A 27,579-nucleotide genomic window follows, 5' to 3' on the forward strand; every position below is an offset into this window, starting at 1 on the left:
GCTGTGTTCACAACTCTCTGACGTTGTGGGAGAGAGAGCGCGGGACGAGGGAGAGAGAGCGGGGGACGAGGGGGAGGAGAGCGCGGGACGAGGGGGAGAGAGAGCGCGGGACGAGGGGGAGAGAGAGCGCGGGACGAGGGGGAGAGAGCGCGGGACGAGGGGGAGAGAGAGCGCGGACGAGGGGGAGAGAGAGCGCGGACGAGGGGGAGAGAGAGCGCGGGACGAGGGGGAGAGAGAGCGCGGGACGAGGGGGAGAGAGAGCGCGGGACGAGGGAGAGAGAGCGCGGGACGCTTTGAGATCAGGGAGAGTGTGGGATGAGTTGATTGTGGATTGGGAGTGATGGAGGGCAGAGTTCAGAGAACCAGCAGAGTACGGTTAAATAAAAGAGGCAAGAAAAGTTATAATAGTGAGTGATCGGCCACATGTTACATTAAGCACATAAGCACAATTTATTCGACATTAAATCTTTTAGTGAAAGGCAATAGAATCTTAGTGCCTGGTAGCCTCCGGTGTAGGTTTGCTGTTTATTTGCAGTGATGATCTGAAGGGAGTGTGTTCACGTGTGAAGAGGTCAGTGATGGTCTACTTGATTACAGAGTATTAGATTCCTTTTTCCATCCTTTTCCCAGCAATGGCAGGAACAGAATGAACTTATAAGGCTGAAAAGAAACAACAGAATTTTGCTTATTATAAGAGTTGGTTTCTTTAGGCATGATGTGGAGATGCCGGCGTTGGACTGGGGTGAGCACAGTAAGAAGTCTTACAACACCAGGTTAAAGTCCAACAGGTTTGTTTCAAACACGAGCTTTCGGAGCACAGCTCCTTCATTCACCTGAAGAAGGAGCCGTGCTCCGAAAGCTCGTGTTTGAAACAAACCTGTTGGACTTTAACCTGGTGTTGTAAGACTTCTTACCGGTTTCTTTAGGAACACAGTTAAATTATCAGTTTCTTTATCGCCGTTACAAGTTTCTTTATCTCCCATCATTACATTCTTCAGGCGGGATTACCCCTCGCCCCCCTCCCCCTGCGAGATTTCCCCACCTCCCCTCCGGGATTCCCCCCCCCCGCAGGATTCCCCTTCCCCTCCCCCTCCAGGATTTCCCCACCTCCCCTCCGGCCTGTTTTGTGGCACCAGAGGTGTCACGCTGTTGACCCGTGGGTGCGATCTTCCGATTCTGCTGCTGTCAATGGAGTTTTCACTTTGGGGGAACCGGACTGGTGGGGGGGGGGGAGGGGGGGGGCTCATCCTTGGGCTGGGGGGGATCAGATTAACTGATGGGGATTATTTCTGATGATTGAACAACAAATACTACATCAGGCACGATTCTTCGGAAAGATTTGTAAGTGTGGCGGCGAGCGGTGTCATGGAATTGCCACTTTAAGAAATGTTTGTCTGCTCGAGTGGCTGCAGTGTTGCCAGAGCTCAGGTATGGCTCTGCTTTTTAGTTTCGCTCTAAGGAAAAGCTCGGGTGTGTCTGTGTTTTTTTGGATTTTTGTTTTAGTGTTGGAGCTGCAGCCAGCCACAGAAGGTGTAATGTTCTCTCTGCCATCTAAAGACTATCTCTAGATCATTTGGTGAATTCAGAGTGATAACTGCTCTCAGTAGAGAATTTAAACCTGATGTGCTTCTGTTAAAAGGGTTTTTGTCTTATGGATGTTAAAAGCAAAGTTTTTTTAAATAAATTTAGATTACCCAATTATTTTTTCCAATTAAGGGGCAATTTAGCGTGGCCAATCCACCTACTCTGCACATTTTTGGGTTGTGGGGGCGAAACCCACGCAGACACGGGGAGAATGTGCAAACTCCACGCGGACAGTGATCCAGAGCCGGGATCGTATCTGGGACCTCAACGCCGTGAGGTAGCTGTGCTAACCACTAGGCCACCGTGCTGCCCTTAAAAGCAAAGTTTAAGCATTACTTAGAGTGTTGTATTCTTTGGGAGGGGGGGGGTTGTTGTATTTGAATTGAGGTTGCGAAGATATTCACTGTATGTTTTAAAAAGGTTAACTAAGTTCATAAAATAAACATTGTTTTGCTTGAAGAAATACTTTTCCATTGCTGCTGTACCATAGCTGTAGAGTGGGCCGTGTGCTCCCCATACCCCAATCTAGCAGCGGTAACATCCGTGAGCTTCCGGGCACTCGGGACAGCGAGGCTGGCTAAGCTATTCAACATTAATTGTAAGAAGTCTTCCAACAGCAGGTTAAAATCCAACAGGATTGTTTCCAATCACGAGCTTTGTACGGAGTATATTAACCAGTTCACTTAATGAGGGCGGACTGACTTCCTGCCACAAATGAAGGCTGACCAGCTGATTCGCCGGGACTGCGCTCGCCAATCCCCCCCCCCCCCCCCCCCGCCCCTGCTAACAAGGTTGGGCAGCACTTAAAACAGCACTGGCACAGCCAGCCCCAGCCATGGCGTCGAGACTCCCAGCCCCCAGGTTTGGGCAGGTGGACCTGGCGAGGCTCCTAGATGTGGTGGAGGCCAGGAGGGATCTCCTCTTCCACCCCCTACCCCCCCCTCGCCCCATGAGGCCCCCAGAGGGTGAGCCACAGGGCAGACAGTGCCACCTGGGATGAAGTGGCAGCTGCCATCAGTTTGGGAAGCGTGGCCAGGAGGACCGGCACCCTGTGCAGCGAGAAGGTCAACGACCCAAACTGTGAGTTGGCCACCCTTCCCCAAAACCATTCCACCGCCACACAAACAGCCCCCCCCCCCCCGCGCGGTGAACCACCCGTGCGGCTAACGATGCCCTCGCTATGTCCCCGCAGGAGAAGCTGTCGCCCAACCGTCGGGAGAAGGCTCAGACCGGCGGGGAGGTGCCGGACATCAGAACCCTCACCAACTTCGAGGAGGATGCCCTGACAGTGACGGGGTTGGCCGAGGACGAGAAGTCACCAACGGGGAGGCTGGCGGAAGCCACAGGTGAGGAACCACCGGGCTCCACCCGGGGGAACCTGTCAAACGCGAGTAGTAATTGCCTCACCGACTGACCCATCCCTCCTACTGACTGCATTTCCGTTCTCCCACAAGTCCTCCAGCCGACCCATCCCGGGCTGTTCCCCCCACCCAGCCGACCCATCCCGGGCTGTTCCCCCCACCCAGCCGACCCATCCCGGGCTGTTCCCCCACCCAGCCGACCCATCCCGGGCTGTTCCCCCACCCAGCCGACCCATCCCGGGCTGTTCCCCCACCCAGCCGACCCATCCCGGGCTGTTCCCCCACCCAGCCGACCCATCCCGGGCTGTTCCCCCCACCCAGCCGACCCATCCCGGGCTGTTCCCCCACCCAGCCGACCCATCCCGGGCTGTTCCCCCACCCCGCCGACCCATCCCGGGCTGTTCCCCCACCCAGCCGACCCATCCCGGGCTGTCCCCCCCACCCAGCCGACCCATCCCGGGCTGTTCCCCCCCCACCCAGCCGACCCATCCCGGGCTGTTCCCCCCCACCCAGCCGACCCATCCCGGGCTGTTCCCCCCACCCAGCCGACCCATCCCGGCTGTTCCCCCCCACCCAGCCGACCCATCCCGGGCTGTTCCCCCACCCAGCCGACCCATCCCGGGCTGTTCCCCCACCACCCAGCCGACCCATCCCGGGCTGTTCCCCCACCCAGCCGACCCATCCCGGGCTGGTTCCCCCACCCAGCCGACCCATCCCGGGCTGTTCCCCCACCCAGCCGACCCATCCCGGGCTGTTCCCCCCACCCAGCCGACCCATCCCGGGCTGTTCCCCCACCCAGCCGACCCATCCCGGGCTGTTCCCCCCCACCCAGCCGACCCATCCCGGGCTGTTCCCCCCCACCCAGCCGACCCATCCCGGGCTGTTCCCCCACCCAGCCGACCCATCCCGGGCTGTTCCCCCCACCCAGCCGACCCATCCCGGGCTGTTCCCCCACCCAGCCGACCCATCCCGGGCTGTTCCCCCCACCCAGCCTCCCATGAGAACACCTCGGAGGAGAGCTCCGAGGAAGCCACGATCGAGGCGGCTCTGCTGTCACCACCACCCTCCACCAGCGCAGACACAGGCACCTCAGAGGGACATGTTAGTGGTCAGGCGTCTGGGGCACAATCTGGTGAGCGCCGCACTGCTGCTGATGTACATCAGATGGAGGCAGGAACCCCCAGGCGAGGCAGCAGTCGGAGGGCTGCTGGATCCCAGGACCCAGCTGGGTCTCAGCTTTTTGATTTGATTTATTATTGTCACATGTATTAGTATACAGTGAAAAGGATTGTTTCTTGCACGCTGTACAAACAATGCATACCGTACATAGGGAAGGAAGGAGACACTGCAGAATATAATGTTACAGTTATAGCAAGGTGTAGAGAAAAGGTCAACTTAATACGAGGTAGGTCCATTCAAAAGTCTGATGGCAGCAGGGAAGAAGCTGTTCTTGAGTCGATTGGTACGTGACCTCAAACTTTGGTATCTTTTTCCTGACGGAAGAAGGTGGAGGAGTGTATTTCCGGAGTGCGTGGGGTCCCTAATTATGCTGGCTGCCTTTCTGAGGCAGCGGGAATTATAGACAGAGTCAATGGATGGGAGGCTGGTTTGTGTGATGGACTGGGCAACATTCACAACCTTTTGTAGTTTCCTGCGGTCTTGGGCAGAGCAGGCTCCATACCAAGCTCTGATACAACCAGAAAGAATGCTTTCTATGGTGCATCTGTAGAAGTTGGTCAGGGTTGTGCTGACATGCCAAATTTCCTTAGTCTTCTGAGAAAGTAGAGTCGTTGGTGGGCTTTCTTAACTATAGTGTCGGCATGGGGGGACCAGGACAGGCTGTTGGTGATCTGTACACCTAAAAACTTGAAGCTCTCGACCCTTTCTACTTGGTTCCCATTGATGTAGACAGGGGCATATTCTCCACTACGCTTCCTGAAGTCGATAACAATCTCCTTGGTTTTGTTGATATTGAGGGAGAGATTATTGTCGTCGCACCAGTTCACTAGATTCTCTATCTCATTCCTGTACTCTGTCTCGTCATTGTTTGAAATCCGACCCACTATGGTGGTGTCATCAGCAAATTTGAAAATAGAGTTGGAGGGGAATTTGGCCACACAGTCATAGGTGTATAAAGATTATAGTAGGGGGCTGAGGACACAGCCTTGTGGGGCACCGGTGTTGAGGATGATCGTGGAGGAGGTGTTGTTGCCTATCTTTACTGATTGTGGCCTGTGGGTTAGAAAGTTCAGGATCCAGTCGCAGAGAGAGGAGCCGAGGCCCAAGCCACGGAGTTTGAAGATGGGTTTCGTAGCAATGATGGTGTTGAAGGCTGAGCTGTAGTCGATAAATAGTAGCCTGACATAGGTGTCTTTGTTATCTAGGTGTTCCAGGGTAGAGCGCAGGGCCATGGAGATGGCGTCTGCTGTGAACCTGTTGCAGCGGTAGGCGAACTGTGCTCGATGCAGAGCCTTTCAAACAGGGTTACCCGGAGCTGATGGAGACGATATGGAGCGGCCGGGACATTCAGAGGGTGATGTCAGCATCAGTTCAGCAGGTCCATAGCTGACTGGAGGAGCCCCAGAGGGTACGGGCACAGGAGATGTCTCCGACAATGCATGGCAGCGAGGCCAACACTGCCAAGGTGGAGAGCCTGGTGCACGGCGTTGGCACCATGAGTGAAGGTGTCCAAGGCATGGTGCAGTCGGTGACGGCCATGGCTGAGGGTCTCGGCAGTATGGTCTAACGCACTGGGGGATGTGACCCAGTACCAGGCTGACCTTGATGAGGTTCTGTGGGAGATGTCCCCCTCTCAGATGGGAATGGCCGAGGTGCTGTGGAGCTTGTCCCAGTCACTGAGGACAAGAGGCCGAGGGCGATGACACGATGGTGCAGACATTGGGGAACCACCAGGGCTGACAGAGTCAGATGACACAGGGGCAGCCGAGGCTCAGTCCAGCGGCCCCTCCATCCCGGGGTGAACCCGGGGCCCTATGGGCACCAATTGGAAGGAGGGGGGCGCTGGGTAACACCTGGACTGGCGACGGTGGCCACCAACACCCGAGTTCCACCCCTCTGACAACGACGCATTTCACAGTCAGCGCCTGGAACACGGCGGCACGGCTGTGCATGGCTGCCGGCAAGTACGCCAGGGCCCTCCTGCTGCAGAGGACACCCGCCAGGGCCATTGAAGGCCACGGGATGTGGGAAGCAGTTGTCCGCCTCCATCTCAGATGTACATCCTGGGGATACATCTAGAAGCAACGGTACAGCAAGGAAGGCCAAGCAAGTTGAGGATCACCGAGGGGGCACTGGGGGGAGATAGTGAGTGGAGTGTGCGTGGAGGGGGAGATTGAAGCTGCATCATTGGGAGCGTGGGGCAGTGGTGTACGGTTCCAAGAGACAAATTTAAAAGCCCTCATCACAACCAGTATGACGCCTCTGGCTCTGTTCCTCGATGCGGCCCGACCACCAATCCCATGCCCCTTTTCCCCAGACATGGGGGTCCTGCCCCCTGCACCCTCCTCCCCTGCCCACGCGCACCCGGCCATGGCAGAGGGGAGGCCTGCTCACCGGACCTCACTCCCTCCACCCCAGACACCCAAAGAGAACATCGCTAAACCCGGGCCATGTACTGGAGCCCAGCCCCTGGGTGGTCGGATGTTGGCTGGTGTGTGTGTGTGTGTGTGTGTGTGTGTGTGTGCGCTATTGCCTCCCACAGTGTCCAGGCATCAGGGTCGGATTAGGATGCTGGGCAATGACTCCCACACGCTACATGGCACTTCCACCCATGGGAACCCACTTGGGTTGCGTGAAGAACTCACTTAACCGCGATTGCTAATTTCCGATAGTCTTCAGCCGCGCAGCCAGAGGGCTCAGCAGTCAGTGGGGGTAATGGGTGGTCAGTGGGGCAGATGGGCCGGGACTACGTTTGCCCCCAGAATGAGGACACAGGATCCAGGGGTTGGAAATGAGGACCCCCTTCGCACATGGTTGCCCCTTCCACACCCCAGCCCTGATGCGCACGCACCCCCCCCCCCCCCAGGCCCCGATAAATCCAGCCCCCCCCATGGCGACCCACTTCCAACCACCGCAACATTTCACCCCCCCCCCCCCCCCCCCCCCCCCCCCCGTGCCCCCCACCGCCTACAAGCACATGGGCAGGGCCCCGATAAATCCAGCCCCCCCCATGGCGACCCACTTCCAACCACCGCAACATTTCACCCCCCCCCCCCACCGCCTACAAGCACATGGGCAGTCAACTCATCACCCTCAGGCTCATTGCCGGTGAGCTACTCACCTCCTCGGGTCCCCCCAGAAGCCCCTCCGCCAGGTTCACATTTAAAGGGGCACTAATCAGCGGCAGCGTGACCACTTGCTGGGGAGGCTGCTGAATGACGGGAGGCCCCCGTTAATTGGGAAATAGGGCTTACGTGGCGATAATTGGTTTCTGGCCACACTCCGGCGGGATCCAGAATTTGCCGACGGGAGTGGGCCGGGTTGCATGGCCAACGGTTTGCTGCCCGGCGCAGATCACGTTTTTGGCCTCTCCCGCTATTCACCAGCCTCATCGCGCTATCGCTCGAGCGCAACCAGGTCACTGAATCGCGCCCATTGCATTGCGGGTTTCCAGGTGATGGGATGTTTATATGAATTATAGGAACATGTCAAACTCCAAGTTTGTTTGACGGGACACCGAGTTTCTTTACGGTCGGTCCTGGTATCAGCAAAATTAGCTGAAATGGTGATTATTCTAAATATTGAAGGCCATAAGATCCCAAGAGATAGGAGCAGAAGTAGGCCATTCAGCCCATCGAGTCTGCTGCTCCATTCAATAAGAACACGGCTGATCTGGCTGTGACCCTCGCTCCACTTTCCTGTCTGACCCCCATAACCCTTGACCCCCCCCCCCCCCCCCTTCTCAGTCAAAACTCATCCTTGAATATATCGAGTGACCCAAAGCCTCCACTGCCCCAGGAGGAGAGGAAATTCCTCCTCCTCGCCATCTTCAAAGGGGGAAGCTTTATTCTGAAACTGTGCCCCCCACTTATAGGTTCCCGAATGAAGAGAAAGCTTCCCCTCAGCATCCAGCCGGTCAGCACCCTCAGGATATTATAGTCACCTCATTCTCCTAAATGCCAATGATTACATTAAATGGGAATCTCTCCCCTACTGCCCAGCCCAATCCCTCTCTTCCCCTCTACTCTCCCCTGGAGGGGGTCCGGGTGTGATGAAAATCATTTCGCGGATCTCAAGCTCAGGATTTACACGGGGCACTGGGATTGGATAGATTATCGTAGATTTTACAGTGCAGGAGGCCATTCGGCCCATCGAGTCGGCACTGGCCCTTGGAAAGAGAACCCCACCCAAGGTCAACACCTCCACCCTATCCCCATAATCCAGTAACCCCACCCGACACTAAGGGCAATTTTGGACACTAAGGGCAATTTATCATGGCCAATCCACCTAACCTGCACATCTTTGGACTGTGGGAGGAAACCGGAGCACCCGGAGGAAACCCACGCAGACACGGGGAGGATGTGCAGACTCCGCACAGACAGTGACCCAAGCCGGGAATCGAACCTGGGACCCTGGAGCTGTGAAGCAATTGTGCTATCTACAGTGCTACCGTGCTGCCCTAGATTGAGATGTTGCCCTGTTTCCCCCCTATAATCGATACTATTCTCCTGAACCACGCCCTGTGGGAACGAGTTGCACATTCTCACCACTCTGTGGGTAAAGACATTTGTCATGAATTCCCCATTGGGTTTATTAGCGACTCTCTCACATTATATGGCGGCCTTTAGTTCTACTCCCCTCCCACAAGTGGAAACATCTGCGGAAATCTCCCGTCAGCCATATCCTCCGCTTTCGCCGGCAGCGCACCCACGCCAGGGTTTACCGACGGCCTGGGGTGGCCTCAATGGGGAACCCCATTGGCCAGCTGGGGAACTGGACAATCCGTCCGCTGGCGGGGCCGCACTGTGCCGGAAAACCGGGCTGGCGGAAGATAGAATCCCGCCCCTTTTCTACATGTCCCCTATCCATATCCTCCAGAAGAACTCTTTCCCAATGGGAACAACATCAATTCTAGCACCATTCTGGTAGATTATCGCTCCTTGTCCTTTTTAGAATCTGGAATATTGTCAATAGTTTTTCTAAATGACTTTCGGGGCCCCCACACAAGAGTGGAAAGGTTTCCCCGACACCAACTTTTTTTCAATCGCTTCATTATGAAGATTTCTGTCAGTCCAGGGTCAAGGAGGGATGGGCAATACATGCTGGCCCAGAGCGACACCCCCATCCCATCCATAAATTTGCACATTTGAAAACTCGGGTAAAACATTCTCTTTTTACCGATTTTTGAAACCGTCCTCATGAAGGGCGACTTTGAACTGGCCGGCGTGCTAACGATTCGCGTGATGGTTCCAGTGGCTGGAGTGGTGTCTCTGCAATGGAATCAATGAAAAGCATTTAGGTTGTAAGAATACATATCGGGATAGTTAGCGGCCAGGATCTAGTGCCTGACTAATTTCTGGCAGCTAATTTTTGGACAATATAAAATTGCTCAATCCCCTTATTCCCGTCAAATGCCCATTCCATTCCCTTTTGAAATCATCAATGCTCCAACCCAACCTGGTGACTAAAATCCCTCATCCCTGGACCCGTTCTGGGAAATCTCCACTCCCCTCACAAGGGCCCTCGCATCGTCCCCCAAGGAGTGGTGGCCAGGCGGAGCCGTGACACTCTCCGGCTCGGACTTTCCGCCTTGCTAGTGGTGGACAGGATGGATGGGACTGGGGAGCAGCCAACCAGCGAAGCTGGAATATCCCACCCCAGGGTGTGGACAATCCAGATGTTTATAAAAAAGGTTCAGCATCACCTCCCCGATTTTATTCTCTACTGATAAAATTGGATTTCAGACCCCAGGGAAATTCAAGGGGAAAGTTCTGATCAGTTTTAGGGGGTTGGCGTCAGAAAGGAGAAGGAAAATATTGCCAAAACACAGATGTTCTTTCAGGGAATTGAACCTGCCAACCCTACCCAGTCTGCTCTATACGTAACTCCTGACCCACACAATGTGAATCACCAAGCTCGGGCTCAGCATTCTCACATACACCCTGCATGTCACTGTAGGAACCAGGGTCACAAGATCAGAGCCCTGTAGGACATCTTCACCTTATATCAGGAAAGGCATGTTGGAAACATTCCCCGTTATGCCTCAGACCACATGATATAGGAGCAGAATTAGACCATTCGGCCCATTGAGCTTGCTCCGCCATTCGATTATGGCTGATATGTTCCTCATCTCCATTCTCCTGCTTCTCCCTATAACCCCTGATCACCTTGTTAATCAAGAACATCAGATTTGTGCTCGAGATGCTGTTACCTACAGGATAATTCCTAGCCCTCACCAAGCATCGACTTGGAAAACAATGACCCAGTTATTACCCATTGTTGCTTGTGGAACCCTTTTGTGGGCTACCAATTGTTACCCGTCCCTAATTGCCCTTGAACGGAGTGTGTCGCTCGGCCATTTCAGAGGCAGTTAAGAGTCAACCACATCGCCGTGGGTCTGGAGTCACATGTAGGCCAGACCGGGTAAAGACAGCAGATTACCCCTTCCCTAAAAGGACATTCGTGAACCAGATGGGTTTTTACAACAATCGACAATGGTCATCATTAGACTTTTAATTTCGGATTTTGATCAAAGTCAAATTTCTCCATCTGCAGCGGTGGGATTCGAACCTGGGCCCCCAGAGCTTTACCCTGGCTCTCTGGATTAATAGTCCAGTAACAAACCACAACACCCTTGTGATGTCACTGTGCATAAATTAGCTGCCAAGTTTCCTGCATTACCACCAGTAATTGTGATCAATTATCACTGTCTGTAAAGTTCTGAGACATCCTAGAGGTAAGACATCCTTTGAGACATCTTTAAGACATCTTTGAGACATCCTAGAGGCAAGACAACAAGACCATAAGAAATACGAACAGGAGGAGGCCATTCAGCCCTTCAAGCCTGCTACACCAGTTGATAAGATCATGTCTGATCCAACACTCGCTAAATCCACTTTCCCACCGTCTCTCCGTAACCCTTCATTCCCCAACTGATTAAAAACACCTCGATCGAGGACTCGATCTACGCAGCCTCCTGGGGTAAAGAATTCCTGAGATTCCCCACTCTCAGAGAAGAAATTCTTCCTCAAATTCGTCTGGATTGAGCTCCCCTTAATTCAGCGACTGTGTCCTCTGGTCCGACACTCTCCCACGAGTGGAAACATCCTCCCAACATTTACCCCATCGAACCCCCTAAAAATCTGATATGTTTCAATCAGATCAGCTCTCATTCCTCTGGACTTGAAGGACTACAGACCCATCCTGTTTAATCTGCCCTCCTACGGCAGTCCCTCTATACTCAGGGTCTTCCAACCTCCATACTCAGGGTCATCCTCTCAAACCTTCTCAGTGCTGCCTCCAATGATAATATATCTGTCCTTAAATAAGGGAACTAAAACTGTAGCCAGTATTCTAAATCTGGCCTCACTAGTACCGTGTACAGTTGCAGCAAAACCTCTTTACTTTTATCCGCCGTTCCCTTGGAATAAAAGCCAACATTCCATTTGCCCTTCTCACGACCTTCTGAGTCCGGATGTTAGCTTTCTGGGTCCCAGGAACTGCATGGGGAGCGAGTGCTGCCGTGGTTGTGCGCGAGTGCATTTCGGAGTTGGGTGAAAACTGGGAGTTAGGTGGAAGTGTCAGCTGAGGTTAGAAGGGAGAGAGGTGCCTGGTAAGTCTCCAAGGAGCAGAGTCGGAAAGTGCAATTCCAGCCACTACAGTGGAGAGGAGAACAGCTGGCCGGTAATTAAACAGATTGCAACTCGGGAATGTAAGGAAGTATCGTCTCTCTCACTGAAACTGACAGAGTTCCAACTGTGGGGAAAAAAACATAGGACATCACAGGAGGACGATTGTGATTGATTGGCTGGTGTGAAATTTGAAAACCGACTTTATTACCGACAGAAGAAACAAGGAGAGATTCAAAACTAATAAAAATTATAAAATAAATAATTAGGGTTTAAAAAACAAATTAAAAGCTAATTAAATTAGATAGACATGGAGAGTGGGGAGATGTGTTCTTCCTGCATGACGTGGGAGCTGGTCGACCCCATTGAACAGAGAGATCTCGGCATCCAGGTACATAAATCCCTGAAAGTTGCCACCCAGGTTAATAGGGCTGTTAAGAAGGCATATGGTGTGCTAGCCTTTATCAGTAGGGGGATTGAGTTTCGGAGCCACAAGGTCATGCTGCAGCTGTACATAACTCTGGTGCGGCCGCACCTGGAGTACTGCGTGCAGTTCTGGTCACCACATTATAGGAAGGACGTGGAAGCTTTGGAAAGGGTTCAGAGGAGATTTACTAGGATGTTGCCTGGTATGGAGGGAAGGTCTTACGAGGAAAGGCTCAGGGACTTGAGGTTGTTTTCGTTAGAGAGAAGGCTGAGAGGTGACTTAATAGAGACATATAAGATAGTCAGAGGGTTAGATAGGGTGGACAGTGAGAGTCTTTTTCCTCGGATGGTGATGACCAACACGAGGGGACATAGCTTTAAATTGAGGGGTGGTAGATATAGGACAGATGTCAGAAGCAGTTTCTTTGCTCAGAGAGTAGTAGGGATGTGGAACGCCCTGCCTGCAACAGTAGTAGACTCGCCAACTTTAAGGGCATTTAAGTGGTCACTGGATAGACATATGGATGAAAATGGAATAGTGTAGGTCAGATAGGCTTCAGATGGTTTCACAGGTCGGCGCAACATCGAGGGCCGAAGGGCCCGTACTGCGCTGTAATGTTCTATGTTCTATTGTGGTTCCCAGTGAGCACGTCTGTAGTAAGTGTTGGTTACTTGGGGAAGTCTGGCTCAGAGTTGATGAGCTGGAGTCTGAGCTTCGGACACGGTGGCACATCCGGAAGGGGGGGAGGTACCTGGACACTGTGTTCCAGGAGGCAGTCACACCCCTTAGAATAACTAACTCAAATTCAGCCAGTGGTCAGGGACAGGAGGGTGTGACTGTGAGTGAGGCAGGTAAAGGGATCCAGACGGTAGGGTTGCAGGAGCCTCAGCCTTTATACCTGTCCAACATGTTTGAGATACTTGCTCCCTGTGTGAACGAGAGTGGGGACTGTAGGGAGGATGAGCAAACTGACCACAGCTCCGTGTACAGGGAGCCATTCAAGTGGGGGGGGGGGGGGGGGGGGGGGGGGGAAAGAAATGTAGTCGTAATTGGGGATAGCATAGTTAGGGACATTGACACGGTTCTCTGTGACCAGGATAGAGCGTTCTGAAGGTTGTATTGCCTGCCTGGTGCTCGGGATATCTCAACTGGGCTACAGGGGAACTTGGGAGTGGAAGGGTAAAGATCAGCTGTGGTCCATGCAAAAACCCATAGATAGAACAAAGGACAGAAGTTCTGCTGCAGGAGTGGCAGCACGGTAGCATTGTGGATAGCACAATCGCTTCACAGCTCCAGGGTCCAAGGTTTGATTCCGGCTTGGGTCGCTGTCTGTGTGGAGTCTGCACATCCTCCCCGTGTCTGCGTGGGTTTCCTCCGGGCGCTCCGGTTTCCTCCCACAGTCCAAAGATGTGCAGGTTAGGTGGATTGGCCATGCTAAATTGCCCTTAGTGTCCAAAATTGCCCTTAGTGTTGGGTGGGGTTACTGGGTTATGGGGATAGGGTGGAGGTGTTGACCTTGGATAGGGTGCTCTTTCCAAGAGCCGGTGCAGACTCGTTGGGCCGAATGGCCTCCTTCTGCACTGTAAATTCTATGTAATATGAATAGCCAGGAGCTAAATTAAAAAGCAGAACCAAAAAGGTAATCACGGTGGATTACTACCTGAGCCACGAGTTAATTGGCACATGGTCAATAAGATTAAGGAAGGTAAATGCTTGGCTCAGAGATTGGTGTGGGAGGAATGGGTTTAAATTCACAGGACATTGGCACCAGCACTGGGGAAGAGGGGACCTGTTCTGAAGGGTTGGTCTTCATCTGAATCATGCTGGGACCAGTCCTAGCGAATCACGTAACTAGAGCTTTAAACTAAACGGGGGGGGGGGGGGGGGGGGGGGGGGAAGGGTTCAGTTCACAGGGGAATTACAAAACCCAATTTAAAAGGAGGACGAGGTAAGAGTGCAGGTTAGCAATGTGGTGGATGCCTTTATTCACTAAGGAATTAGAAAAGAGTAGGGACATCTAACATTAAAACTAATTTAAAAGCTTTGTATTTAAATGCAAGAAGCATTTATAACAAACTGAATGAGCTAACGGCGCAAATAGAAACAAAAGGTTATGACTTGGTGGGGATTACTGCAACGTGGTTACAGGGAGACCAGGTCTGGGAATTGAATATCTAAGGGTACGCAGTATTTCAGAAAGATAGACTGAAAGCCCTGCTGGTGAGGACAGGGATCAGCGCTGGAATGAGAAATGACATAAGCTCTGGAGATCAAGATGTGGAATCAGTCTGGGCAGAAATAAGAAATAGCAAAGGGAATAAGTACTTGGTAGGAGTAACCTATAGGTCCCCAAACAGTAGTTCCACAGCGGGGCACAGTATAAACCAGGAAATACTGGGGGCTTGCAAGAAAGGTACAGCAATAATCGTGGGTGATTTTAATATGCACACAGACTGGAGGAATCAAATTGGCAATGGGTAGCCTGGAGCATCGAATGTGTTAGAGATTGTTTCTTGGAACAATATGTTGGGGAATCAAACAGGGAGGAGGCGGCTCTGGATTTGTTATTGTGTCACGAGGAGGGATTAATTAATGATCTCATAGTAGGATTTGGATATGTTTATTGTCACGTGTACCGAGGTACAGTGAAAAGTATTTTTCTGCCAGCAGCTAAACTCAAGGATCCACTCGGGAGTAGTGACCATAGTGTGGTCAAATTCAAATTTGAGGGCGAGAAAATGGAATCCCACACTAGTGTTCTGGAATTAAACAAAGGGAATTAAGTTGGTTTGAAGGCAGATTTGACCCAGATAGACCAGGCAGGAAGGCTAAAAGGTCGGACAGCTGATGAGCAGTGGCAGTTGTTTAAGGCGATACTCAATTCCTCATAACTAAAATATATCCCAGTGAGGAAGAGAGGGGGGTAAAAAACATCCATGGCTAAACAAGGAAGTTGAGGGCAATAGAAAGATAAAAACTCAGGTGTATCATATTGCAAAGGCCAGTGGCAGGCTGGAAGATTGGGAAACTTTCAAACATAGACAAAGGGATACTAAAAAAGTACTTAAAAGAGTCCAGGTAAATTACCGAAGAAAACTAACACAGAATATCAAAAAGGATCGCAAAACCTTCTATAGGTACATAAAGGGAAGAGAATCGCTGAGGTGAATGTTGGCCTATTGGAAGTTGAAACTGGTGAGTTAATTGTGGGGCACACGGAAATGGCAGAGATGCTATATCAGTATGTTGCCTAAGTTTTCACAGTGGAGGAGACTGGTACCAGTCCTATAGGAACGGGCAATTCAGAGGGTACATCAGTAGGGAAATGGTACTCAACAAACTCTTGGGATTGAGGGCAGCCAAGTCCCCAGGGCCTGATGACCGACATCCGAGGGTGTGAAAGGAAGTGGCAGCAGAGATAGTGCATCCATTGGTTATGATATTCCAAAATTCCATGGAGACGGGAAAGGTTCCGGTGGATTGGGAAAAATGCTAACGTAACGTCCTTATTCAAAAAGGGAGGGACACAGAAGGTGGGAAACATCTGTTGTTGGAAAATTGTTTGACTCCATTATCAAGGAAGTAATATCAGGACATTTAGAAAGCCAAAGCGTTATCCATCAGAGTCAGCATGGTTTATGAAGGGCAAATCATGTTTGACTAATTTGCTGGAGTTCTTCGAAGATGTAACAAGCAAAGTGGATAATGGGGATCCTGTAAATATAGTATATCTGGACTTCCGGAAGGTGTTTGATAAGGTGCTGCGTAGAAGGTTAATTCACAAAGTGAGATCACATGGGATTTGGGATAATTTATTAGCTTGGATAGAAGACTGGCTGACGAATAGGAGACAGAGAGTCGGGATAAATGGGTCTTTTTCTGGATGGCAAGATGCCACAGGGTTCGGTCCTTGGGCCCCAGCTATTTACAATCTATATTAACGACTTGGATACAGGGATCATAGAATTTACAGTGCAGAAGGAGGCCATTCGGCCCATTGAGTCTGCACCGGCCCTTACAAAGAGCACCCTACGGAAGCCCACATATCGACCCTATCCCAGTAACCCCCACTTAACATTTTTTGGACCAAGGGCAATTTATCATGGCCAATCCACCCTAACCCGCACATCTTTGGACTGTGGGAGGAAACCGGAGCACCTGGAGGAAACCCACGCAGACACGGGGAGAACGTGCAGACGCCGCATAGACAGTGACCCAGCGGGGAATCGAACCTGGGACCTGTGAAGCAACTGTGCTAACCACTGCGCTACCGTGCTGCCCACAATATAGAATAGTTTATATAGGGAATAATAATCCCAATATAGGGATAGAAGGTTCTATAGCCAAATTTGCAGATGGCACAAAGATAGGTGGGACAGTAAGTTGCAATGAGGGAATAAGAACCCTACAAATGGATATGGATAGGTTAGGAGAGTGGGCCAAAATGTGGCAGATGGAGTTTAACGTGGATAAGTGTGAGGTCATGCGTTTTGGTCGGAAAAATGGGAAGGCAACTTATTATCTAAATGGGGGAGACTTCGGGGGCTCAGATGCAGAGGGATCTGGGTGTCCTTCTGCATGGGTCACAGAAAACTGAGCAGGTGCAGCGGGTAATAAGGAAAGCAAATGGAATGTTGGCATTTATAGCAAAAGGAATAGAGTATAAAGGTAAGGAAGCGTTGCTGCAACTATACAAGGCATGGGTAAGACCGCACCTGGAGTATTGGGCACAGTTTTGGTCTCTTTAATTGAGGAAAGATGCAGTGGCATTGGAGGCAGTTCAGAGGGGGGTCACTGGATTGATTCCAGAGATGAGGAGTTTGTCGTATAAGGGGAGATTGAACCGTTTAGGCCTATACTCTCCAGAGTTTAGAAGAATGAGGGGAGGTCAAATTGAAGTATACAAGATGCTAGAAGGATAAAGTAGACGTGGAGCTGATGCTTCCTCTTGTGGGACATTCTAAAACGAAAGGTCTTAGAGCAAGATGTAGCAAATTGAAAACAGATTGGAGGAGAAACTACTTCTCCCAAAGGGTTGTGAATCTGTGGGATTCTCTACCCCAGAGTGCGGTGGATGCTGGGGCAGTGAGTAAATTTAAGGTGGAGTTAGCCAGATTTTTAATTGGTAATGGGTTGAAGGGTTATGGAGAATGGGCAGCACGGTGGAGTTGAGGCCAGGATGAGATGAGCCATGACCACATTGAGGGTGTTTAGGCTCGGGGGGCTAAATTGCCGACTCCCGCTCCTAGGTCAGGTGTTCTAGGGAGGAGATGCTCTGGTGGATTTCGCAATCCAGCTCTTGGCCTGTAACATTGTAGGTAGCAGATGAGGAACATACCAGCCATGATAGAATGGCAGAGCAGACTCGATGGGCTGAATGGCCTAATTCTGCTCCTAAATCTTATGAACTTATGAGGAACAAGGATCCCCCAAGTCTCTTTGTGCTACAGCTTTCTGCAATCTCTCTCCATTTAAGTAATAATCTGCCTTCTCATTCTTTCTTCCAAAATTAACGATCTCCCATTTTCCCCACATTGAATTTCCTGCCCACCCACTCAACACATGGAGAAGGCGAAGAACGTTCTAGAAATGAAACTTTTGTTTTGGCGGTATGTTTTGTATTGCACTGACCTCTCCTCCTCGCCGTCCAGTAGCTTCTTGTAGGTGGCAATCTCCATGTTCAGCGCCATGGTGGCGTTCAGTAGTTCTTGATATTCACGCATCTGGTCGGCCATCTCTGCCTTAGCCTTACGGAGGGCCTCCTGTAATTGGCTGATGCGGTTCTTGGCCTCATTGATGGTCATCTGTCCACGTTCCTCCGAGTCCGCAACATTAGACTCCGCTGTGGCACGCTGCGGGAGAATCAGGAGTTTACTGTTGGATTTCTAATACTCCCGAATTTGCCTGGACTCTCCAGGAATCAGAGATTAATCTCTCGGACATTGCAGCGGGCAAATTCAATGTCAAAGAATCCTACAACATAGAAAGAGGCTATTCTGACCATCGTGATACACTGGTTCTTTAAAACGCGAGAACATTTTTTTTCCATCTTCAATTAACTTTTTTGTTCATTCTTGAAAATGTTGATGATTGGCTCCAAGTGCGACTGTTGGACTGAGGGTCAAGAATGATCCAATTAGGAGGCGGGGGCTGTAGGCTGTCCTAGTGGCTGTAGCGAGGTGGGACACGGAGGTTTGACAACCAACAGTGGGAGAGTGGGCAAGTCACATCACGTAGTGACATTGCCAGGATTCAGCCTGGTCAAGATTGGGGATCTCGTGTCCACCACAGAGTGTTTCTAGTTTGAAGCTGTTCTACACAGGATCGGTTAGCAACATCTGTCTCATCCTCAATTATTAGAGTTAAAAAATTCCAGAATCGGGAATTAAGTTTTTAAAATGATTTGAAGAAAGAAAAAATTTTGGGCCAATTTTCGTGTGCTAAATCTGCACCGTCAAAATGTTGGCATGGAGAAATCTTCGAGTTCTCAATATAGTGACCCTCATTAACTACACACCCTTCATAAACCAAACCCCCATCGCCAAACATTCCACTCTCCCAGCATCAAACAAACACTCCCCTACTCCCAGCGTCAAACACCCCTGGCGTCCCCCCCCCCCAAATCAAATGCCTGAACGGCCCACCCCCAATCAATCACCCCTCAAGCCCCCCCCACTGTCCCCATCAAACACTCCCAGGACAGGTACAGCACGGGGTTAGATACAGAGTAAAGCTCCCTCTACACTGTCCCCATCAAACACTCCCACGACAGGTACAGCACGGGATTAGATACAGAGTAAAGCTCCCGCTACACTGTCCCCATCAAACACTCCCAGGACAGGTACAGCACGTGGTTAGATACAGAGTAAAGCTCCCTCTACACTGTCCCCATCAAACACTCCCAGGACAGGTACAGCACGGGGTTAGATACAGAGTAAAGTTCCCTCTACACTGTCCCCATCAAACTCTCCCAGGACAGGTACAGCACGGGGTTAGATACAGAGTAAAGGTCCCTCTACACTGTCCCCATCAAACACTCCCAGGACAGGTACAGCACGGGGTTAGATACAGAGTAAAGTTCCCTCTACACTGTCCCCATCAAACTCTCCCAGGACAGGTACAGCACGGGGTTAGATACAGAGTAAAGGTCCCTCTACACTGTCCCCATCAAACACTCCCAGGACAGGTACAGCACGGGGTTAGATACAGAGTAAAGTTCCCTCTACGCTGTCCCCATCAAACTCTCCCAGGACAGGTACAGCACGGAGTAGATACAGAGTAAAGGTCCCTCTACACTGTCCCCATCAAACACTCCCAGGACAGGTACAGCACGGGATTAGATACAAAATAAAGCTCCCTCTACACTGTCCCCATCAAACACTCCCAGGACAGGTACAGCACGGAGTTAGATACAGAGTAAAGCTCCCTCTACACTGTCCCCATCAAACACTCCCAGGACAGGTACAGCACGGGATTAGATACAAAATAAAGCTCCCTCTACACTGTCCCATCAAACACTCCCAGGACAGATACAGCACGGAGTTAGATACAGAGTAAAACTCCCTCTACACTGTCCCCATCAAACACTCCCAGAACAGGTACAGCACGGAGTTAGATACAGAGTAAAGCTCCCTCTACACTGTCCCCATCAAACACTCCCAGGACAGGTACAGCACAGGATTAGATACAGAATAAAGCTCCCTCCACACTGTCCCCATCAAACACTCCCAGGACAGGTACAGCACGGGGTTAGATACAAAGTAAAGCTCCCTCTACACTGGCCCCAGGGAAGAGCTAGATATCGTTCAATAATTTAATGGTTTCTGTTCACGTGGATGTTTGGTCATCTGGTATTTTCATGTATAGATTTAAAGTATATAATGGGGCTGGTTTAGCCCAGTGGCTGTAATGCAGGACAATGCAGCAGCGTGGGTTCAATTCCCGTACCAGCCTCCCCGAACAGGCGCCGGAATGTGGCGACAAGGGGCTTTTCACAGTAACTGCATTGAAGCCTACTCGTGACAATAAGCGATTATTATATTACTATATTATTATTAAAATGCCTTGAATAAAAATATTTTTAAAAATTTAACATTTTCAGAATTTGTACATTCAATGAATATCTCCCCATCTAACCCATTGATTGGATTTTACTATTTGTAGCCACCTTTAGTGGTGGGGGCTCTGGTTGAGATGTTGTAGTTTGGTTGAGTTGCGGGTTCTGACCCTCCTTCACCTTCTAATCCAGTTCAGAGAGTTACAATTCCTACCTGGTTCTGCAGCCCGTCCATTTCAGACCTCATCCTCTGCAGGTGGCGGTTGAGATCAGCCAACTCGTTCTTTGCATTTCTCAGCTCATCGCTCTGCCTGATTTTGTCATTATCCAGCTCCACTAACTGTCAATAAGCAGAGCAGATATCAGCAACACTGTACTGGGCTGCAAGAAGGTACTGAAGGCACTGTTGCTAAGTTTGCAGATGATACAAAGATCTGTAGAGGGACAGGTAGTATTGAGGAAGCAAGGGGGCTGCAGAAGGACTTGGACAGGCTAGGTGAATGTATTCCATCTGCCACTTCTTTGCCCAATGTGGAAAAGTGTGAGGTTATGCACTTTGGAAGGAGAAATGGAGACATAGACTATTTTCTAAATGGGGAAATGCTTATGAAATCAGAAGCACAAAGGGACTTGTTCACGATTCTCTTAAGGTTAATGTGCAGGTGCAGTCGGCAGTTAGGGAGGCAAATGTAATGTTAGCATTCATGTCGAGAGGGCTAGAAGACCAGGGATGTATTTCTGAGGCTGTATAAGGCTCTGGTCAGACCCCATTTGGAGTATTGTGAGCAGTTTTGGCCCCCGTATCTAAGGAACGATGTGCTGGCCTTGGAAAGGGTCCAGAGGAGGTTCACAAGAATGATCTCTGGAATGAAGAACTTGTCTGAGCAACGGTTGAGGATTCTAGGTCTGTACTTGTTGGAGTTTAGAAGGATGAGGGGGGGGATCTTATTGAGACTTACAGGATACTGCGAGGCCTGGATAGAGTGGACGTGGAAAGGATGTTTCCACTTGTAGGAAAAACTAGAAGCAGAGGGCACAGTCTCAGACTAAAGGGGCAATCCTTTAAAACAGAGATGAGGAGGAATTTCTTCAGCCAGAGGCTGGTGAATCTGTGGAATTCTTTGCTGCAGAAGGCAGTGGAGGCCAATTCACTGAGTGTCTTTAAGACAGAGATAGATAGGTTCTTGATCAATAAGGGGATCTGGGGTTATGGGGAGAAGGCAGGAGAATGGGGATGAGTAAAATATCAGCCATGATTGAATGGCGGAGCAGACTCGATGGGCCGAATGGCCTAATTCTGCTCCTACGTCTTATGGACCGATCTGACAACAGTAAAGGCAGATAGGCCTTCTCCTGCTCCTATTTTCTCTGCAGCAGGGATCAGTACGAGGCACTGAGAGACAGCAGCGAGATGATGGATTAAGTGCGAAAGATCCCAACAAGAGTGAAGCATTCTCAGAAGGTCTGAGTGAGCAAAGTCTTTGATTGACTGTTAGTCCCGAGATTGGGAAAGGCACGACTGAAATGTTGGCCTTGTTGTTCGCAGGAAGAGCAGAAACATGGGATTCCTGTAGCAGTTCTGGCCAGGCTGATCAATGTCAGTGAACGAGGCACTCTACCTTATTCTCATACCAGCAATCAGCTTCAGCCTTGTTCCTGGTGGCAACATCAGCATGCTGCCGTTTAATGTCTTCAATCATTTGTTTCATGTCCAGCTGACGGTTATTATTGACCTTCAAGGTCACGGCTGTACTCTGAATCTGTGACTGGAGCTCCTGGATTTCCTGTAATCAGATATTTCACAACCCGTGAGATTCACACTAGATAGCAGTTCACACACTATCACCAGACCGGGACTGTAAAGCTCCCTCAACACTGTTCCCATCAAACATTCCCAGGACAGGTACAGCACGGGGTTAGATACAGAGTAAAGCTCCCTCTACACTGTCCCCATCAAACACTCCCAGGACAGGTACAGCACAGGGTTAGATACAGAGTAAAGCTCCCTCTACGCTGTCCCCATCAAACACTCCCAGGACAGGTACAGCACGGGGTTAGATACAGAGTAAAGCTCCCTCTACACTGTCCCCATCAAACACTCCCAGGACAGGTACAGCACGGGGTTAGATACAGAGTAAAGCTCCCTCTACATTATCCCCATCAAACACTCCCAGGACAGGTACAGCACAGGGTTAGATACAGAGTAAAGCTCCCTCTACACTGTCCCCATCAAACACTCCCAGGACAGGTACAGCACGGGGTTAGATACAGAGTAAAGCTCCCTCTACGCTGTCCCCATCAAACACTCCCAGGACAGGTACAGCACGGGGTTAGATACAGAGTAAAGCTCCCTCTACACTGACCCCCATCAAACACTCCCAGGACAGGTACAGCACGGGGTTAGATATGTTTCCCTTTTGCTTTCACCTCCCCCCTGCCCCCAATCCCCAGCAGATTAGAGCCCAGATTACAACTCGGGTGACCCCAGGGGGTGACCTGCTCGGGGTGGACAACATTCGGAAGGGCTTGGACAGGGTGGATAGGGAACACTTGTTCCCCTTAGTTAAGGGTCGGTTACGAGGGGACACACATTCAAGGTGAGGGGCAGGAGGTTTAGGGGGTATTGGAGGAGAAACCATTTTACCCAGAGGGTGTCGACGGTCTGGAATGCACTGCCTGGGAGGGTGGTAGAGACGGGTTGCCTCACATCCTTTAATAAGTACCTGGATAAGTACTTGGCCTGTCATAACATTCGAGGCTATGGGCCAAGTGCTGACCAATGGGATTAGCCGTTCAGGTCAGGGCCTTTCACGCATCAGTGTGGACTCAATGGACCGATGCACCTCTTCTGTACTGTAGTATTCTGTGATTCTGTGACAACTCACTCCCGAAAATATATTCTCTGTATCTCTCCACCTGGTTATTGAGTTGAAATGTCTACGACAGTGTAGGAGGACCTTCTCAAATTGATTTAAGCTGATGATAATGAACGTACCTCTGCATAAAGGAGCTTCAGGAACTCAATGAGATTGGTCAGATATTCCAGCTTCGATTCCAGCTCCACCTTTTGATAATAGGCATCATCCACTTCCTGGCAAAATTATTTTGGAACCACAGAAAATATGAGAGATGTTAGATGAAGGATTGAATTGTTTTGAAATTTAGCGCTGACAGATCAGAGCTAAGAGATCCTGCAGAGCCAGCTTCACCCGAGACTCCAAACCACTTCATCTACAAAAGTCAGGAGTGTGATGGAATGCTCCCCACTTGCCTGGATGAGCGCAGCTCCAACAACACTCAAGAAGCTCGACACCATCCAGGACAAAGCAGCCCCGCTTGATTGCTCCCCTTCCACAAACATTCAAACCCTCCACCACCGATGAACAGATGCAGCCGTGTGCACCATCTACAAGATGCACTGCAGTAACTCACCAAGGCTCCTTAGACAGCACCTTCCAAACCCACAACTACTACCATCTAGAAGGACAGGGACAGCAGATACCTGGGAACCCCACCACCTGGAGGTTCCCCTCCAAGTCACTCACCACCCTGACTTGGAAATATATCGGCCGTTCCTTCGTTGTCGCTGGGGCAAAATCCTGGAACTCCCTCCCTAACAGCACTGTGGTTTACCTACACCACATGGACTACACGGCAGCACAGTGGTTAGCACTGTGGCTTCACAACGCCAGGGTCCCAAGTTCGATTCCCCGCTGGGTCACTGTCTGTGCGGAGTTTGCAAGTTCTCCCCGTGTCTGCGTGGGTTTCCTCCGGGTGCTCCGGTTTCCTCCCACCCTTAAGTGTCCAAAAAAATTGGGAGGGGTTGTTGGGTCACGGGGATTGGTTGGAGGCGAGGACTTAAGTGGGTTGGTCCGTACTCGATGGCCCGAGTGGCCTCCTTCTGCACTGTATTTACTATGTCCTGCAGGTTCAAGAAGGCAACTCCGTTTACGGCTGGCGAGCGTCACACCACCTCTCTCACTTCAGCCATTAGCGGGCAAGGTAATAACAGGTCAGATAAGACTAAATGAGTGGCTCCTGTTATGCTCCAAATTTTGCACCATGCTGTAGGTCCTGTATGCAAGGCCCCACCTTTCCCCACCCGGAATCAACTCTTCCTGATCCTTATAGGGACTTGGGAATCAAGAGGAGGCTCTCTTTAGCCCATCAAACCTGTTCCACTGTTCAACCACAACTACCTCCACATACCCCAACTTTACCCCATTTCTCCCTAATACCTTCGTTTATAAAAAGAAACAATCTCAAATTTAAACTGATAAACCATTTGAGAGAGTTTCAAACTTCAAACACACTGCGTGCAGAACTGTTTCTGAATTTCAATCCTGAAATCACCATCCACTCTAGTCCCAGACTCCCCAAATTAAGACCATAAGCCAAAGGAGCAGAATTAGGCCACTCGGCCCATCGAGTCTGCTCTGCCATTCCATCATGGCTGATATTTGTCTCATCCTCATTCTCCTGCCTTCTCCCCAAAACCCCTGATCTCCTCATTAAATCAAGAACGTATCTATCTCTGTCTTGAAGACACTCAGTGATTTGGCCTCCACAGCCTTCTGGGGCAAAGAGTTCCACAGATTCACCACCCTCTGGCTGTAGAAATTCCTCCTCATCTCTGTTTTAAAGGATCGTCCCTTTAGTCTGAGGCTGTATCCTCTGGTTCTAGTTTCTCACACCCACTCTACCCAGGCATCTCAGTATCCTGTAAGTTTCAATGAGATCCTCCCTCATCCTTCTAAACTCCAATGAGTATAGACCCAAAGTCCTCAAACGTTCCTCAAGACAACAAGCTCTTCATAGAAATAAAAGTGCAGAAGGAGGCCATTCGGCCCATTGAGTCTGCACCGGCCCTTGAAAAGAGCACCCTACCCAAGCCCACACCTCTACCCTATCCCCCGTAACCCAGTAACCCCACCTATCCTTTTTTGGACACGAAGGGCAATTTTGCATGGTCAATCCACCTAACCTGCACGTCTTTGGGCTGTGGGAGGAAACCAGAGCACCCGGAGGAAACCCACGCAGACACGGGGAGAACGTGCAAACTCCGCACAGACAGTGACCCGAGGGCAGGAATCGAACCTGGGACCCTGGAGCTGTGAAGCAACTGTGCTGATCGCTGCTGCCCCCTTCATTCCAGGGATCATTCTTGTGAACCTCCTCTGGACTCCCTCCAAGGCTAAAACATTCTTCCTTAAAGAGAAAATATTTGTATTACCTATTTATAACCATCTACCCTATCCATCCCCCTTCGGAAGCTGCTATCAAATTTGAATGAGTCAGAGGAGGCTGGTGGTAAACAAACATGGATTTATTTACTCTTTACAAAGGTCTGCACGTGCTCCCTGAAATGAAAATCGCTTATTGTCACGAGTAAGCTTCAAATGAAGTTACTGAGTAAAGCCCCTAGTCGCCACATTCCGGTGCCTGTCCGGGGAGGCTGGTACGGGAATCGAACCCACTGCTGGCCTGCCTTGGTCTGCTTTAAAAGCCAGCGATTTAGTCCAGTGTGCGAACCCAGTTTCGCTGTACGATCCTAGCTGGGAGGATTGATCACAGCAGGCCCAGTTTTGGGCCGGCTTTTATGTCGGCTAATTACACGCCCAGGAGGTTTTCCTCCACCTGCTACCTGGGAGGCCCGATCTCCACAAGTCCCATGGGGAGATTCAGGATGGTTTCTTGTGAGTCATGTAGAAGTGCACCCAGATTCCTCTGCACTGCAGCATTCTGCAAACTCTCTATAATTAAATCTTATTGTCTATCCTTCCTGCCGGAGTGGACCGCACAAATTCCCAGATTATATTACAACTGCCTAATGTTTGCCCACTGATTTAACTGATCGATATTCCTTCTCAGGCTCCTCGTGTCCGCTTCACAATTTATTTTCCTACATGGGCTGGATGCTCTGTTCCGGAGACGAAGGGCTCCCTCCAGTGGAGACTCTCTCCTGGCAGTAGGAGTGGTGTCCACGTGCGATTCCCTCTCCTTTTCCATGCATGGAGGGGAGCTTGCAGGATTCTGTCGGAATCCCTGTACTGGGCCACCATTTTGAGGGGGCGGCCCAATCCCGAGGTCTGGCGCCAGTGATTGACAGTTTCATTACTTCAGAGGCAGCTGCCTGGTGGATTATTGATCTATCTTCCCCTTCACGCTTGAATGCATCTCAAGTACCCTGCTTGATGCCAACCACAATGTTTACAACCATGCTTGCCATGGTCGACGGTTCCTCACCATATAGAAAGCAGCTAAGTGCTTTCACTAGCTCTTTTTCACAACAGTTGTGGGGGTAGGGGGGCCTTCTGATGAAATTTGGGGGGGGGGCATCGCAGTTATAGTGACCCAGCGCATGGTCCACCGCGCCAAGATCATGCTTGGGAAAACTTGCATCAAATCCCGCTGGGACTCGTGTATAATGGGGGGGGGGGGGGGGGGGGGGGGGGGGAAGAAGGGTGTGGTGACTCAGCTCATTAATCAGATGCAAATGGATGAAAATCACCGATTTGCATCTTTCCGCCACTCGGGCCGTGTAGCTTGCTGCTGCTGCTGGCAGGGGACTGGAGCATTGGAAAGCTATTGTCCCTTGCACCGATCCTGTGTGCAGCCGACACTCCATTTTCGGCCGGATTGGGAAACCTGCTACCGGCGCTGGGCTGTGCAGAATTCACCTTTCTGTCTTTGTCTTTTCAGCAAATTTGGTTTGCAGTGCAGTTGGTGTCTTGATCAGAGTTTATCAACATAGATCAATGCTCCCCTCCAGTACTCCACTAATTAATAATAATATAATAATAGCTTATTGTCACGAGTAGGCTTCAATGAAGTTACTGAGTAAAGCCCCTAGTCGCCACATTCCGGCGTCTGCTCGGGGAGGCCGGTACGGGAATTGAACCCGCGCTGCTGGCCTTGTTCTGCATTACAACTATTCTGCATTTAGCCCACTGTGCTAAACCAGCCTCTACAGCTTGCCAACTTGTTTGCCTGACTCTATTTCCTCGTCGTTCGCCAATCCTCTCTCCATGCAAATGAAAACTATGGACTCTTAACTTGTGCAACAATTTATCCGGCATCTTATTGAGGGCCATTCTGAAATCCAAGTACACCACATCTACCACTTCCCCGTTATCCACCCTGCCTGTTGTATCCTCAAATAACTCTTGTTACAAATGATTTTCTTTCGCAAAACCATTATGATTTATGTATCAGAACTTTCCACATATCCCTGCTACTACTTCGTTAATAATGGATTTCAGCATTTCCCCCAATGAACAAATCTTAACCTATCTGGACTATAGCTTTCTACTTTCTGTTACCCTCCTTTGCTGAATAGAGGTG

The 27,579-nt window shown here is 50.6% G+C and overlaps 2 protein-coding genes across 2 annotated transcripts in view; one reads left to right on the forward strand and one right to left on the reverse strand.

Annotated features, from left to right (window-relative positions):
• Window positions 1-426: 426 nt before the first annotated feature.
• LOC119962339 (keratin, type II cytoskeletal 8-like) lies at window positions 427-24,226 on the reverse strand. The gene is made up of 7 exons (XM_038790320.1): window positions 24,218-24,226; window positions 23,231-23,326; window positions 21,855-22,019; window positions 20,450-20,575; window positions 17,811-18,031; window positions 9,303-9,394; window positions 427-660 (listed from the first exon to the last, which is right to left on the reverse strand). The coding sequence occupies exons 1-7, from the start codon at window positions 24,224-24,226 to the stop codon at window positions 653-655; spliced, it is 717 nt and encodes a 238-aa protein (XP_038646248.1). The 3' UTR covers window positions 427-652.
• Window positions 24,227-24,297: 71 nt separating this feature from the next.
• The window catches only part of LOC119962340 (keratin, type I cytoskeletal 18-like), a 17,865-nt gene continuing 14,583 nt past the window's right edge, over window positions 24,298-27,579 (forward strand). Inside the window, exons 1-2 of the mRNA XM_038790321.1 lie at window positions 24,298-24,302; window positions 26,107-26,203. Of these exons, the coding sequence (XP_038646249.1) occupies window positions 24,298-24,302; window positions 26,107-26,203 (102 nt within the window). The remainder of the gene's footprint in view (window positions 24,303-26,106; window positions 26,204-27,579) is intronic.

The sequence above is a fragment of the Scyliorhinus canicula genome, chromosome 2 (genome assembly GCF_902713615.1).
Source record: "Scyliorhinus canicula chromosome 2, sScyCan1.1, whole genome shotgun sequence".
Taxonomy (NCBI): Eukaryota; Metazoa; Chordata; class Chondrichthyes; order Carcharhiniformes; family Scyliorhinidae; genus Scyliorhinus; species Scyliorhinus canicula.